The sequence below is a fragment of the Podarcis erhardii genome, assembly GCF_964252035.2.
Source record: "Podarcis erhardii genome assembly, chromosome: 7".
In the NCBI taxonomy this organism is placed as follows: domain Eukaryota; kingdom Metazoa; phylum Chordata; class Lepidosauria; order Squamata; family Lacertidae; genus Podarcis; species Podarcis erhardii.
In genome coordinates this window covers 90,299,282-90,314,153 of record NC_138511.1, presented here as the reverse complement: position 1 = coordinate 90,314,153, position 14,872 = coordinate 90,299,282, and the positions used below count along the sequence as shown (strand labels likewise).

At 49.8% G+C, this 14,872-nt stretch overlaps 1 protein-coding gene and 1 long non-coding RNA gene across 2 annotated transcripts in view; one reads left to right on the top strand and one right to left on the bottom strand.

Moving 5' to 3' along the window:
* Window positions 1-14,872, top strand: part of LOC309346275 — a 303,343-nt gene that overhangs the window by 244,382 nt on the left and 44,089 nt on the right. The window lies entirely within an intron of this gene.
* Window positions 1,637-14,789, bottom strand: NCCRP1 (NCCRP1, F-box associated domain containing). Its single transcript, XM_081869702.1, has 6 exons — window positions 14,544-14,789; window positions 8,888-8,959; window positions 7,234-7,321; window positions 6,229-6,324; window positions 3,876-4,020; window positions 1,637-2,040 (listed from the first exon to the last, which is right to left on the bottom strand). The coding sequence occupies exons 1-6, from the start codon at window positions 14,671-14,673 to the stop codon at window positions 1,900-1,902; spliced, it is 672 nt and encodes a 223-aa protein (XP_081725828.1). The 5' UTR covers window positions 14,674-14,789; the 3' UTR covers window positions 1,637-1,899.

Here is a 14,872-nt window from a genome sequence, read left to right as displayed (position 1 = left end):
GCCACCCAAGCTCTGCTTAAAAAGGTCCAAGGAAGGAGAACCCACCACTGTCCACTGTTGAATGGCCTTTACCTTCAGAAAGGTTGACCGAATTTTTCGTCGGAATCTCCTTTCGTTGGTACTTGAAACCGGTGGTTCTGGTCCGGCCCTCCGTAGCAGCAAAAAATAAATGCAGGCTTCGTCTTCCAGGGGAGAGTCCTTCAGGTATATTGGAAGATGGCTATGCAATCACCTCTTCCCTACTAAATGCATTTAGCACTGCAACCTCAACGCCCAGTTTCCCATCTGTGCCATGGCAGTAAATGTAGATTTTCAATTTCTTTAACATCAGCAGTTACATCTAGACCAAAGGAGCGTTTCAACCTCGTTCTTGAGTTTGTTTAAAATCTAAAACAGCTTATATCGTATTCCTTTGTAAGTTTTTTAAAACCTTTTTGCAAAGGCAGTACTAGAGTTTACACAGCTGAGTCCTCAACTCCTTATTCTTACTGCTTGGCTTTCTTTAAATAGGGCTATGTCTAAAACTTGCCACTGAGGTTTTCAAACCTTTTTTGTAAACTCAGAGGAGCGTTCCAGCCCTGTTCTTGAGTTTGTTTAAAATCATTTAAGGTTTATGATTCCTCTGTTTCCTTCTGAGGAAACTGAATAGTCCTGTGAAACGAGGTTTGTAGCCGGCATCCCGTCAAGGCTTTGTTCAATTCTAGGTTTTTCTAATTTTTAAGGCTTTGTTCAGTTCTAGGTTTTTCTAATTTTTTTCCTTAAACTTTTTGATTTTTGTTATTTAGTTTAATTCTAGAAGATAATACCTCTTGTTTCAGGGATATACGGAAAATTTATATGTTTTTGGCTTCAAGGAGATGCACAGTGGCACGCCAGACTCCAAATATATATTCTGTCATACCTTCTCCAGGCTAAATATTCCCAACTCCCTTGACAGTGGAACAGTCTCCCTTGGGAGGTTGTGGACTCTCCTTCCTTGGAGGTTTCTAAGCAGAGCTTGGATGGGTATCTGTCATGGATGCTTCAACTGAGATTCCTGCATTGTAGCGGGTTGGACTAGATGTCCTTTGGGGTTCCCATTCCTAAAATTCTGTGATTCTCTTCTCGGTTTCCAGGCCCTTTCTGTTCTTCCCTCTCTGCTACGGAACCCCAGCCAGCTCCAATATATTCGGAGTCTGGAGGGCCGCTGTGCATCTCCTTGAAAACAAAGCCTAGAAAATTTCCATATATTTAATCAGGATAGTGGTGTCTCCCAGCCCTACCTGAAGATGCTGCCAGTCAAAGTTGGGACCTAAGCTATGGAGCACTGAACCCCATCTTCTCTCCCCAAACAACCACCCCTGCAAGGTAGGCCAGCGTTACGATACGATAATCTTTACTGTCATTGTCCCATACAGAACGATGAAATTGAAAATCTCCATTTTCTGCCATAGCACAGATGGAAAACTGGGCATTGAGGTTGCAGCTCTAAATTGCATTTAGTAGGGAAGAAGCCTTGCCAACTTGCTTCCGAGTAAGCCTGTGCAGGACTGCGTTATGAGGAGTGCAAAGGGTAGGCTTCACCTGCTAGGAGTCAAGTCTATGGAGAAAGGTTGATCTGAGAAAGCGAGGAACCAGGGATTAGCCCCCAAACCTTTCCCCAGCAAGCCATATCCCTGACCTGGAATAAAATGGTGTCAGGAAGAAAAACAGTGCCTCTGAACATGGGCAGAGTGTCTTCCTCTATATACTACAAAGATGCTGTTTGTAGTTTCACATCTGCTTTTAATCAATATGCAAGAAAATATCATTCGTCGGTGGGTCTTCCTACAGGATCTGGGCAGCTCAGGGAACCCCCTGAACCCTCCCCTTTGATGCCCCACACAATGCCTGACCACCCCACCGCTCCCCCAAACGCCATCAGTCCCGCAGCTGGGCAGAGACGCTGCTGTCCGTCACTCTCGTCCGGAGGAATCCAGCCGGCGTCTCAACCTCTTTGGCCTTGTGGAGGAAGTGGACATGGCGCAGTCCTGCTCCGTAGCGCTGGAATACGTGGGAGACCTTGAAAGAGATCAGGGAGGGGGGGACAGTCTCAGTCCACAAGGCAACAACCACAGGGGTGCTGGGCTGGAGACCCCACAGTTCCTCCAGCTTAACCCACACATATGTACCCATTTCTCAGACAGGCAAACTGAGTCCTTGGGGGTTTTATGACAGCAGGCAGTGCGGCTCAGCCAACCCAGTGAGACCCAGATCAGTCAGCGTTTGGGGCATTTTAGTGTAGAGAAAAAGCGAGGAAGTCCAACCCCCTGCAATGTAGGAATATGCAGCTTTCCCGTGGGGGGATCGAACCTGCAACCTTGGCCTTATCAGCACAGCGCTCTAGCCAACTGAGGAGACACGGTGCTTTATATTACGAAGGGCACAAAGGAAGCAGATAGAGAAAAGATTTCCCCTCTCTGGTAAAATGAAGTCCTTCTTTAAACAGCGCACGGTTAAACTGTGGAACTCCCTGCCACATGGCTCCCAACTGGGATGGCTTTAAAGGAGGGTTAGAAAAATTAATGGGGCAGGACAAGATTATTGATGGCTATGCTCTGCCCTCCACACTCAGAGGCAGCAATGCTCCTGAACACCAGCTGCTGGAAACTGTGGGAGTGGAGTGTGTCTTGTGTTCGAATCCTGCTTGCAAGTTTCCCACAGGCATCTGGTTGGCCACCATGAGAACAGGGTGCTGGATGAAAGAGTTCAGCCCCCTGCCATGCAGGACTCCCTGGTCCTGAATGGGGTAACTGTGTCCCTGAAGGACCAGGTGCACAGCCTGGGAGTCATTTTAGACTCACGGCTGTCCATGGAGGCACAGGTCAATTCTGTGTCCAGGGCAGCTGTTTATCAGCTCCATCTGGTACACAGGATGAGACCCTCCCTGCCCGCGGACTGTCTGGCCAGAGTGGTGCATGCTCTAGTTATCTCCTGCTTGGACTACTGCAATGTGCTCTACGTGGGGCTACCTTTGAAGGTGACCTGGAAACTACAACTAATCCAGAATGTGGCAGCTAGACTGGTGACTGGGGGCGGCCGCCGAGACCACATAACACCAGTCCTAAAAGACCTACATTGGCTCCCAGTACGTTTCCGAGCACAATTCAAAGTGTTAGTGCTGACCTTGAAAGCCCTAAATGGCCTTGGTCCAGTATACCTTGAAGGAGCATCTCCACCCACATTGTTCTGCCCGGACGCTGAGATCCAGTGCCGAGGGCCTTCTGGCGGTTCCCTCACTGGGAGAAGCCAAGTTACAGGGAACCAGACAGAGGGCCTTCTTGGTGGTGGCACCCGCCCTGTGGAACGCCCTCCCACCAGATGTCAAAGAGAAGAACCAGACTTTTAGAAGACATCTAAAGGCCACCCTGTTTAGGGAAGCTTTTAATGTTTGATGCATTACAGTATTTTAATCTTTTGTTGGAAGCCGCCCAGAGTGGCTGGGGAAGCACAGCCAGATGGGCGGGGTATAAATTATTATTATTATTATTATTATTATTATTATTATTATTAGCCGATAGAGAAAAGATTTCCCCTCTCTCGTAGTGCTAGAAGTTATGGGCATCCAAGAAACTGAACGCTGAAAGATTCAGGAAAGGGAAAATGAAGTCCTTCTTTAAACAGCGTGTGGTTAAACTTTGGAACTCCCTGCCACAAGAAGCAGCCATGGCCCCCAACTGGGATGGCTTTAAAGGAGGGTTAGAAAAATTAATGGGGCAGGACAAGATTATTGATGGCTATGCTCTGCCCTCCACACTCAGAGGCAGCAATGCTCCTGAACACCAGCTGCTGGAAACTGTGGGAGTGGAGTGTGTCTTGTGTTCGAATCCTGATTGCCCACCCAACCCAGCTCTTACGTGATGCCAGTTCTTGTTTTCCTGCCCGTCCTGCTCGCCCTCGTGCGCCACGTAGTGAAATTCACCCATCACTGTGGCCCTGTCTGCTCCCAGGAGCCGGACGTGGAGTTCATAGACAGAGTCGGCCAGTTTGCTGTTTTCGTACCTGTAGGGAGAAAGCAGTCGTGTTGGGGCTGATGGTTTTGTCCCCGCAAAACTGGCTTTATCACTGCAGAACTGCTGCCCTCTGGTGGTCCGAAATAAAGCATGTGTGAAGACACTTTTGCACCTGATTTACTAGATATATCGTATTTTTTGCTCTATAAGACTCACTTGAGCGAATGCAGGCTGCGCAGCTATCCCAGAAGCTAGAACAGCAAGAGGGATTGCTGCTTTCACTGCGCAGCGATCCCTCTTCCTGTTCTGGCTTCTGAGATTCAGAATTTTTTTTCTCTTGTTTTCCTCCTCCAAAAACTAGGTGCATGTTGTGGTCTGGTGCGTCTTATAGAGTGAAAATACGGTATTTAGTAACGGTGCAATTGCATCTTACATGCATTTAACCTCTGCAATTTCAAACATATGTGGCTGAAAGCAAGCTGAATGAAATTGTGCGAGATGTGCCCCTCCCATTCATCACATCCCCACTCAAAAAACCCCCACATTGTAGTGATGTATGGAAGTGAGAGCTGGACCATAAAGAAAGCTGATCGCCAAAGAATGGATGCTTTTGAATTCTGGTGCTGGAGGAGACTCTTCAGAGTCCCATGGACTGCAAGAAGATCAAACCTCTCCATTCTGAAGGAAATCAGCCCTGAGTGCTCACTGGAAGGACAGATCCTGAAGCTGAGGCTCCAAGACTTTGGCCACCTGATGAGAAGAGAAGACTCCCTGGAAAAGACCCTGATGTTGGGAAAGATGGAGGGCACAAGGAGAAGGGGACGACAGATGGTGGGACAGTGTTCTCGAAGAGACCAACATGAGTTTGACAAAACTGTGGGAGGCAGTGGAAGACAGGAGTGCCTGGCGTGCTCTGGTCCAGGGGGTCACGAAGAGGAGGACATGACTAAACGACTAAACAACAACAATTTGAACCAGGATTCTCCAACTTAGCCTGGAATTTTGCTATCAGAATATATCAGGGATCTCTAACTCCCAATAGACTGCCATCTACTCACAATGTAAAAAACTGGCAGTAATTTTAGGAAGCCAAAGTTATGGAGATTTGGGGGTTTTTCCCGTTCTGCTTTTCTGTAAGGAAATTGCTGAGGGGCCTGAGATCAACCAGGATCTACCAGGAACACCCCGCGATCTACCAGTAGATCGCAATCTACCTGTTGGACATGCCTGGAATATATTATAAGCAAGGGGTGAATGCATCTGAGCATGTACAAAGTTTATTTCCCTCACTCCTGTGGAACTGCCAGCCTTGGGGATCTTGCCCCTAAAAATAGGCTACTCATCAGTGGTGTCAGGGAGAATCTTTGACAGAGAGCCAGGGGTAAGGGATCAGGTCTGAAACCAGGACAGGGGAGGTAAAAGATCACCACCACCACCATCAAAATATTAAAAATACAATAAAACATCAGACATTAAAAATTCCCTAAACTATGGGAAGGGTTCTGCCACAGACCATCTGCACGGCCCTTGTGCAAATCACTTATTTTACGAAGCAGAGCCCAAGTTGTTTTGGAGCTGAAGGACAGGCTTCCAGTTCAAACAGCATAACTTTCTAGGTAGCATCAAGCCCCAGCACTTATTTTTAGAGAGCCAGTGACGCTCTCAGTGTGCTTCTTGCCCATTGTGCCAAACAAGGCCAGGAAAGAACCGGGTCATAGAATCATAAAACTGTAGACTTGCAAGGGACCCTCAAGGTGTTAGAATTCCTGCTCCGTGATTGCAGTCATGGGATTGTTGTCTATCACATGACGGTGTATGTTTTGACTGAGTGGGAAGTGACGGAGACAGAATGTTTGTGTTCCTGTGTTCCGTAAAGTGGGACTACTGTCCTTTGTTCTCTCTCTTTGCTGTCTGATGCTAGAGAGGGAGCCATGTTGCAGTGCTCCATGTGTGTTTATATGTAAATAAAGTAGATTAGCCAAAATGCTGAGTTGCTGAGGTCTGTTACGCAAGCTGCGCAAACTCTGCGGATCCCTAAGTGTGCCGATGTCTGTTGGCATCGGTCGCTGTGATGTTCGGGCAGAAGAAAGCTTTTGAAGCTCCCGAACGATCGGCCAGGAGGGAGAGAACATGCCAGTTGGGAATGTGTCTCTGCCAGGGTCCTACTCGAGTGTAGACGAGCTCCTGACACCCAGGGTCATCCAGTCCAACCCTCTGCAATGCAGGAATGCAGGGGGAACTAACCACACACACTTACCAGTCCATGACGGTGAAGTTTGGCTGGTATGAATCCAATAGCTCTTCCCAAAATCCTTCGGCCACCAGGTCTATGTGTTGCTGCTTAATGCACCAGCTAGAAAGGGAAAAAGGGAGAGAAGGAAGCAGGTGAGCTGTTCCAATGAGACTCAAAGAGACAAGACCAGCTCACAGGGACTCCAGTTCCGGATGTACGTATAAGCTAAACAAGCTGTAGCTTAGGGCCCCACTCTCTTGGGGGGCCCAAAAAAATTTAAAGCAAAAAAATCTGGATGCACATTTCCAAAATAGAAGATAAACAACAAATAAAATAAAACTTATTTACAGCAACAGTGTCTTGTGTTGTGTAGGCTCCTGTGATGTAAGTCATGGACCCCACCTGCTAGCCTGCTCCCTAAAATATCACTGGTTTGCTCCTTTCAATATATAGCGTAGGGACACGGGTGGCGCTGTGGGTTAAACCACAGAGCCTAGGGCTTGCTGATCAGAAGGTTGGCGGTTCGGATCCCCGCGAGCTCAACGGGGTGAGCTCCCGTTGCTCAGTCCCTGCTCCTGCCAACCTAGCAGTTCGAAAGCATGAAGTGCAAGTAGATAAATAGGCACCGCTCCGGTGGGAAGGTAAATGGTGTTTCCGTGCGCTGCTCTGGCTCGCCAGAAGCGGCTTAGTCATGCTGGCCACATGACCCGGAAGCTGTACGCCGGCTCCCTCGGCCAATAAAGCAAGATGAGCGCCGCAACCCCAGAGTCAGCCATGACTGGACTTTACCTTTTATATATAGGGTGCCGACATTCTGCATGGACTGGTTGCACGGCAACATGTGCAAATGGCTTGAGATACCTATTAGGTGCATCAATTATCATATAGCATATATTCAACACAAAAAACAGCAGCCATTTGTTGTTGACAAAGGACAGCTGGACATATAAAGGGCCCCATTACCTTCAGGAGCTGAGGGCCTCATCAAAGCTAAATCCGGCCCTGCCAGAGATATAGTCCCCCACTCACCTATAGCGTGGCAAGACAGCCTTTGGGGCGACGTCTGCCTTGTCTGCCTCCAAGGGCTCGATGCTGACTTGCCAGCCTTTGAAAATACCTGTGGGGAGAGATGGAAAGGAGACCCCCCAAGAGGGGGGGGAAATGGTTTTAGTAGATTGCCATTTTCCTGTGTCCCTGCATTCTGGCATCTTGAGCCCCTGAGCATACACAGAACGCTTCCCCCCTCTAGATGGAACACGTGGGTCCCCCCCCAAAAAAAAAATAAGCACAAGAGCACAGTGTCCCTGAGCTTGTGCAGCTTCCGAATAAAAATATATGTATTTATTTCATAAAATTTATACGCCGCTTGGTTGCAAAAGAAAGCCTCAAAGCGGCTTACAAAACAATAAAACAATAAACTTTCAGTTAAAAAGATCTATTTAAAACATTCAAAAGGTAAAACAGCAATAAAAACAAAAACTCGCATCAACTTCATAAATATCTTGGAAGGCTTGTCTGAACAAGAATGCTTTTAACATGTACAGAAAAAAGTACAGTGAAGGCAAAAATACAGTCAAGTGGCAGGGAGTTCCAAAGATCAAGTTATTACAAATGCGGAATTGCGATTTTGAGGCACCTGCAACAGGGCCAGTTCTGCCGAATGAAGCGGTCAAGTGGGCGTGTGTGGAGTCAGGCGATCTCACAGGTAAACTGATCCCAAGTTGTTTAGGGGATTTATATACTAATGTAGGGGTCAGCAACCTTTTTCAGCCATGGGCCGGTCCACCGTCCCTCAGACCTTCTGGGGGGCCGGACTATATTTTGAAAAGAAAAAAAAGAACGAATTCCTATGCCCCACAAATAATCCAGAGATGCATTTTAAATAAACACAGACATTCTACTCATGTAAAAACACCAGGCAGGCCCCACAAATAACCCAGAGATGCATTTTAAATAAAAGGATACATTCTACTCATGTAAAAACACGGTGATTCCCAGACCGTCCACAGGCCAAAAAAATATAGTCTGGCCCCCCACAAGGTCTGAGGGACAGTGGACCTGCCCCCTGCTGAAAAAGTTTGCTGAACCCTGCTTTACAGCATCTTTTAAAAGTTCCATTTCCCCCATCACAGAAACGCCTCCTTGAAAACGCCACATTGATGTGCAACACAGAAACACCACAGGTATCAGTCAGAAATCTGAACCTGTGACTTGACACCTGCCCCTCAAGTCATCTTGTAAGTCTTTGTCTCCCACCTTGGGCCCCTCATTTCCATTTCCTTTTGACATTCTGGCCTGTCATCTGATTGCTTGTTCAAACATTTCTCTATGGATGGTTCGATTTATGCTCTTCCTCCCATTGTGAAACCATAATCCGTCCCCCTGACAGGTCCTGCTATGTTGTTGTCACGCTTAAAGGATTACGGCCGTCAGTGACCTGGGTCAGAGAACTGCTGTTCCAAAGCTTCCCAGAATATTATTTTGTGGTTTCTGGTTTGAGTTTTATTATCAAACTGATTTTTACACTCGCTGTGTGTTTTTATTCCTAAGGAGCGAGTTTTCGGCTTCTATCGATAACTTCCACTCAGGAGGAAATTAACAAGTTGCACATGCCAGCCAGCTCTGGGCTTGCAAGGAGAGGCTCACAACCCCAATCGCCTCCCGCTGTCGCGCATTACCTCACCTTTGGGGTCCAGGGGATTCCAAGCTGCCCTGGGCAGCGTCAGGGGGGGTGCTGGCTCAGAAATATTCACACCTGTAAAATAAACGGGGGAAGAGGAAAATGCACTGAACCTTGATAATAAATAATAATAAAAGAATTTTATTTATATCCCACCCTCCCCAGCCGAAGCCGGGCTCAGAGCGACTAACAACAGCAAAATAATACAACATTCTAAAATCAATTCATTATAAAATCAGTTCAACTCAAATTGATGGCAACCATTGGGCTAGAGTTCTGTAAAGAATTACCAAAGGAGGGGGTCAGAACTGTGCCTTGGCCAAAGGCCTGGTGGAACAGCTCCGTCTTGCAGGCCCTGTGGAAAGATGTCAAGTCCCACAGGGCCCTAGTCTCCTGTGGCAGAGCGTTCTACCAGATCGGGGCCAGTACTGAAAAGGCCCTGCCACTGGTCGAGGCCAGCCTTACCCCCCCCCCTTTGGCCTGGGACCTCCAAGATGTTTTTGTTTGAAGACCGTAAGGTCCTCCATGGGACATACCAGAAGAGGCGGTCCCATAGGTATGAGGGTCCTAGGCCGTATAGGGCTATAAAACCAGCACCTTAAACCTGATCCTGTACTCCACCGGGAGCCAGTGCAGCTGGTATAGCACCGGGTGAATGTGATCCCGCAGCGAGGACCCCGTAAGGATTGCTTTTAGCACCAAGCCCTGCCAGTGGCATAGCATGGGCGTGGGGACCCCAGGGCAACTGCAAAAAAAATAAATAAATTACGGGTGCACCTCTGCAGCTGCCACCTTAACAGACGATCCGCACCCATGTCTTGCTGCTGCTCTGAAGCTCTGTCTGGCAGCAGCTGCAGCGCCGTATGGAGGTGCCGGTTACAGGGCAGAATACTTTCCTTGCCCTGGGAGCCAGCATTCCTCGCTACGCCACTGCCCTGCCCTGAACCTCTCTCACATACATAGGCGATTCCTGCATTGCAGGGGATGAGTGGTTCCCTTCTAACTAAACAGTTCTTTATAGGTATCTCGTTTGCCCCGTAAAATCAGGATGCTGGACTACATGGGCCCCTTTTGGGCTTTATCCAGCAGACACTTACTGCGTTCTTAAGAAAGGGCTGTGTTAATTGGGAGTGACGAGAGGAGGCCTGGAAGCTACAAGGCCTCCTTGCAAGCGGGCAAGGATTATGACTGCCAATTAATTACGGTAATTGCGGAAATCTTCCCGCACCCCCAGGCAGGCAGCACCAGCAAGGCCCAAGACAAGCTGTTTCAGAGCCCTGGGAGTTAATCTCCTGCACAAGCAAGTTTTAACATGTTTAGGGATCCGCCCTGCCTTGCAGCGGCCAGGAACCCTGACTAGCCAGAACAGTAAAAACTCTTCTTTGCTCAACATCAGAAAAAGCCGTTTGCTATTTTCTGGAAGGGAAACAGGCAAAGGACATTTCATTAAAGGCTGACACTGTCGGATCTCGCAAGCGACCTCCTTGCTCTTCCCCACCACGTTCATTTGCATGCTTGCGGCCCGTTGGCTGGAAGGATTCTAGAGGTGGCCCCAGAGAGAATATCAGCCCATTCATAAATACTGTGCAGATCTGCCAGCTGATCACCAACCTTCCTGGCTGGGATGTAACAGAATGACTACGCACATTCAAACTTCTCAGAGGCGAACGGTCAAGATGAGGCATTTAAGCAGCTGGGATAGAGGTTGCCAACGTGGCGATAACAAGCCTCTGAGCTCACCCACCTGCCCCACAGCTCCTTGGGCCAGCAGGTGGTGAGGGCAGCCCCCTGTTCCTCTCTTGAAAAGGACATTTGGCTAAAGGAGAACGTTGGAAGAGTGAAAGTATTACCTCCTCTTTCAGATCTATGTGCTCTCTGGTCCTGAATGGGGCAAGTGTGCCCCTGAAGGACCAGGTGCACAGCCTGGGAGTCATTTTGGACTCACGGCTGTCCATGGAGACGCAGGTCAATTCTGTGTCCAGGGCAGCTGTTTATCAGCTCCATCTGGTACGCAGGATGAGACCCTCCCTGCCTGTGGACTGTCTCGCCAGAGTGGTGCATGCTCTGGTTATCTCCCGCTTGAACTACTGCAATGCGCTCTGCGTGGGGCTACCTTTGAAGGTGACCCAGAAACTGCAATTAATCCAGAATGCGGCAGCTAGACTGGTGACTGGGAGCGGCCACCAAGACCACATAACACTGGTCCTGAAAGACCTACATTGGCTCCCAGTACATTTCCGAGCACAATTAAGTGTCGGGGCTGACATTTAAAGCCCTAAACGGCCTCGATCCTGTATACCTGAAGGAGAGTCTCCACCTCCATCGTTCTGCTCGGACACTGAGGTCCAGCACTGAGGGCCTTCTGGTGGTTCCCTCAGTGCAAGAAGCCAAGTTACAGGGAACCAGACAGAGGGCCTTCTCGGTAGTGGCACCCGCCCTCTGGAACGCCCTCCCACCAGATGTCAAAGAGATAAACAACTACCTGACATTTAGAAGACACCTGAAGGCAGCCCTGTTCAGGGAAGTTTTTAATGTGTGACATTTTAATGTACTTTTAATCTTTGTTGGAAGCCGTCCAGAGTGGCTGGGGAAACCCAGCCAGATGGGTGGGGTGTATATATAATAAATTATTATTATTATTTCAGTCTCAGATTGATTCTGCCGGATCTGACTTTTACCCTGAGCCCTTGGAAATGTAAATTGGGGTATGTGTGTGTGTACCCTTCCTTCATATGTGTGCAGTGGGGTGGGGTGGGGTGCGCTGATCCGGAGAAGGATGAAAAGAAGAGAGTAGAAGGAAGAGAATATTCCAGAGTGTTCTGTGACATCACAGCAGTTTCTGCCAATGGTATCGGCTGAGGTATTTGCAGGTAGGCCTGTAAGTGGCAGGTAACTGATTCCTAAACTCAGCTAAGACTCTTAGAACAAGCTCAAGTATTTGTGGCCTGGTAATGTGGTGGCACGCGAGTGGCGCTGTGGGTTAAACCACAGAGCCTAGGACTTGCCGATCAGAAGGTCGGCGGTTCGAATTCCCGTGACGGGGTGAGCTCCCGTTGCTCGGTCCCTGCTCCTGCCAACCTAGCAGTTCAAAAGCACGTCAAAGTGCAAGGAGATAAATAGGTACCGCTCTGGCAGGAAGGTAAACGGCGTTTCCGTGCGCTGCTCTGGTTTGCCAGAAGCGGCTTAGTCATGCTGGCCACATGACCCAGAAGCTGTATGCCGGCTCCCTCGGCCAAAAAAGCAAGATGAGCGCCGCAACCCCAGAGTTGGTCACGACTGGACCTAATGGACCTAAATACCTTTAATGTAGCTGAAGGTGGAGACTTCTCTGTCTGCAAAAGATGAGCTACCTCTATGTTCCGGCAGATGCTCTAACTCAAATATGGACGTTATCGTAGACTCGCAACCCCAGCAGAATGCTAAGTCCTTTCAGTTGCTCATCACTCAGCTCTTGCAATATCTACCCAACCTTCAGTGCGACAAGCACACCTAATTCCTGCAAACATCCCTCCTAAATCCTGCATGCCATATCCCCGTTTTTTTTTCCTCGGCCTCCACATCCAGTTACGTTTTGAATCATCTAAAGATTTTCACCCATAGGCCACAGTAAAAATAATAATATAACGGCTCACAGAGCAACTTACAAAATCAGTAAGAAGAGCCTGTTTGCCTCCAGGCTTGCAAATGAGAGGCATGGCACAAGAGGAAAAGGGGAGGGGAGGGAGGAGGAAAACAAGCTAGCTCAGATGCTAACTCCTAGTAGCAAAACGCAAAATTTAATCAGTGCAAAACTGTACATGCCTGTCACCCGATAAGCCAGCTGCTCAATACTGTAGCTCTGAGTGAGGAGCTGGCTGGCTGGCAAGTCAAGCTGTCTTCCTATCTCAGACTCCTGCAAGGGCAAGTCTAGCAAATAGCCATTGAACAGTGATCCCTGCTGGGAGAAAATCCACTTCAGTTAGAGGTATCTTTTAATGAGCAAACGTGTCCCTGCTTTCTAGTCTCTGATAAAGCACCGTCTGGCGGAGGAATGCCTTATTAGAATTCCTCTCGCACCTTTCTTGCCAGCATTGTCATTCTTCAGAGTTCAGTTCTCTTCTCGGGGTCTCGGGAAGCTAAATCTACGAGGGGATGCATCTTGGCTCCAGCACACACCGTGTAAACACACAGGCGCGCCAGAAAGACACCACACAGAGCACGGTCTGGCTCCATCTCCTCTGCAGAGCTCTTAAGGTGTTTGTTTGTTTTGCTAGTTTCTCCAAGTCTGTCAGTTTAAGATTAAGAGGCAACTGCTGGCTTGGCTCTTCAGGCACAGCAAGGGATGCTATTGCAAAGGAAGGAAAAGTGGAACAGAGCAGCCTTCGCCCACCTGTCTTCTTCCAGGTGTTGCCAGACCACAACTCCCATCAGCACCCCAACCTGAGGCTGATGGGAGTTGTAGTTTGACAACATCAGGAGAACGCTGGGTGGACGAAGGGTGGAATATAGCTTCAGTAACATGTAGAGCATGGGGACGCGGGTGGCGCTGTGGGTTAAACCACAGAGCCTAGGGCTTGCCGATCAGAAGGTCGGCGGTTCGAATCCCTGCGATGGGGTGGGCTCCTGTTGCTCCGTCCCTGCTCCTGCCAACCTAGCAGTTCGAAAGCACGTCAAAGTGCAAGTAGATAAATAGGTACCGCTCCAGCGGGAAGGTAAACGGTGTTTCTGTGCACTGCTCTGGTTCGCCAGAAGCGGCTTAGTCATGCTGGCCACATGACACAGAAGCAGTACACCGGCTCCCTCGGCCAGTAAAGCGAGATGAGCGCCGCAACCCCAGAGTCGGCCACGACTGGACCTAATGGTCAGGGGCCCCTTTACCTTTACCTTTTTAACATGTAGAGCAGGGGTCAGCAAACTTACCACGCCTTGAGCTGGTGTCTCCAGCGTCGATCGTGTGACGGGCCGGAGGGCGGGGGAGTGCATGCCCATAGGCGTGCGCACACACTATTTCCGGCGCACTTCTGGGTCGGAGGAGCACTGGAAATAGCTTGTGCGCATGTGCACGGGCCCCCTCCAACCCGGATGTGCACCACAAATAACGCTTGCGCATGCACACATAACATTTGTGCATGTGCAAATAGCGCTTGCGCATGCGCAAATAACGCATGTGCATGCGCACAAGCTATTTCCAGTGCTCCTCCGACCCGGAAGTGGGCAGCCACGCAGAGCAGCGCCAGTAAGAGCAGGCGGTGGCAGCGGACAGCAGGGGTCACTGCGGGCCAGATATACGAGTCCCTTGGGCCTTATCCAGCCCCCGGGCCTTAGTTTGGGGACCCCTGATGTAGAGGCTTGGGAAATAGAAATATCCTTGATATTTCATTGATTCCTAGAACCACAGGCTTATAGAGGTGTACGGGACCCCCAAAGGTCATCCAGCCCAACCCCGTTCGAGGCAGCAATCATGGCTAAGCAGTGCCAAAGGGGTCTTGCCAAAAACGCTTTGCTGCGGGGCTGGGGGACCACTTCTTGCAATGTTGACCCTTAGAAAGGTCATTGGGGGGTGGAGGTGGTCAACCCCCCTCTTTTGCAAAGCAGGCACCCATCCCCCCATCGCCCCCCCCCCAAGGTCCCTTCGCAGGGGCTGAAGGAGAAGCGGGCGCCAGGGGGAGCCGCGTGGTACCTTCGGGGTTGGGGTTCCGCAGCAGGTTCCTCTCGAAGGGCTTCAGCGCGGGGTCGGGGGCGACGGAGACCCCCGGAGGCGGCTGCTTCGAGGCTCGCTTCCTCTGTAGCTGCTGCTCCTCCGAAGCCATCGGGACAATGGCAGGAGCTGCAGGGCAGCAAAGCGGGCGGCGGCGGAGGGGAAGTTTTGCCAAGTGCCGGCGGGCGGCTTGCGCAAGGCTGTCCTACGTTGGAAGCTGGAGGGAGGGGAGAGGCGGACCGGCGGCCACAGAAACTCCCGGAGGGAGGGCGGAATGCGATGCAAAACGGCCTTCTGCAGCCGAGGAGACC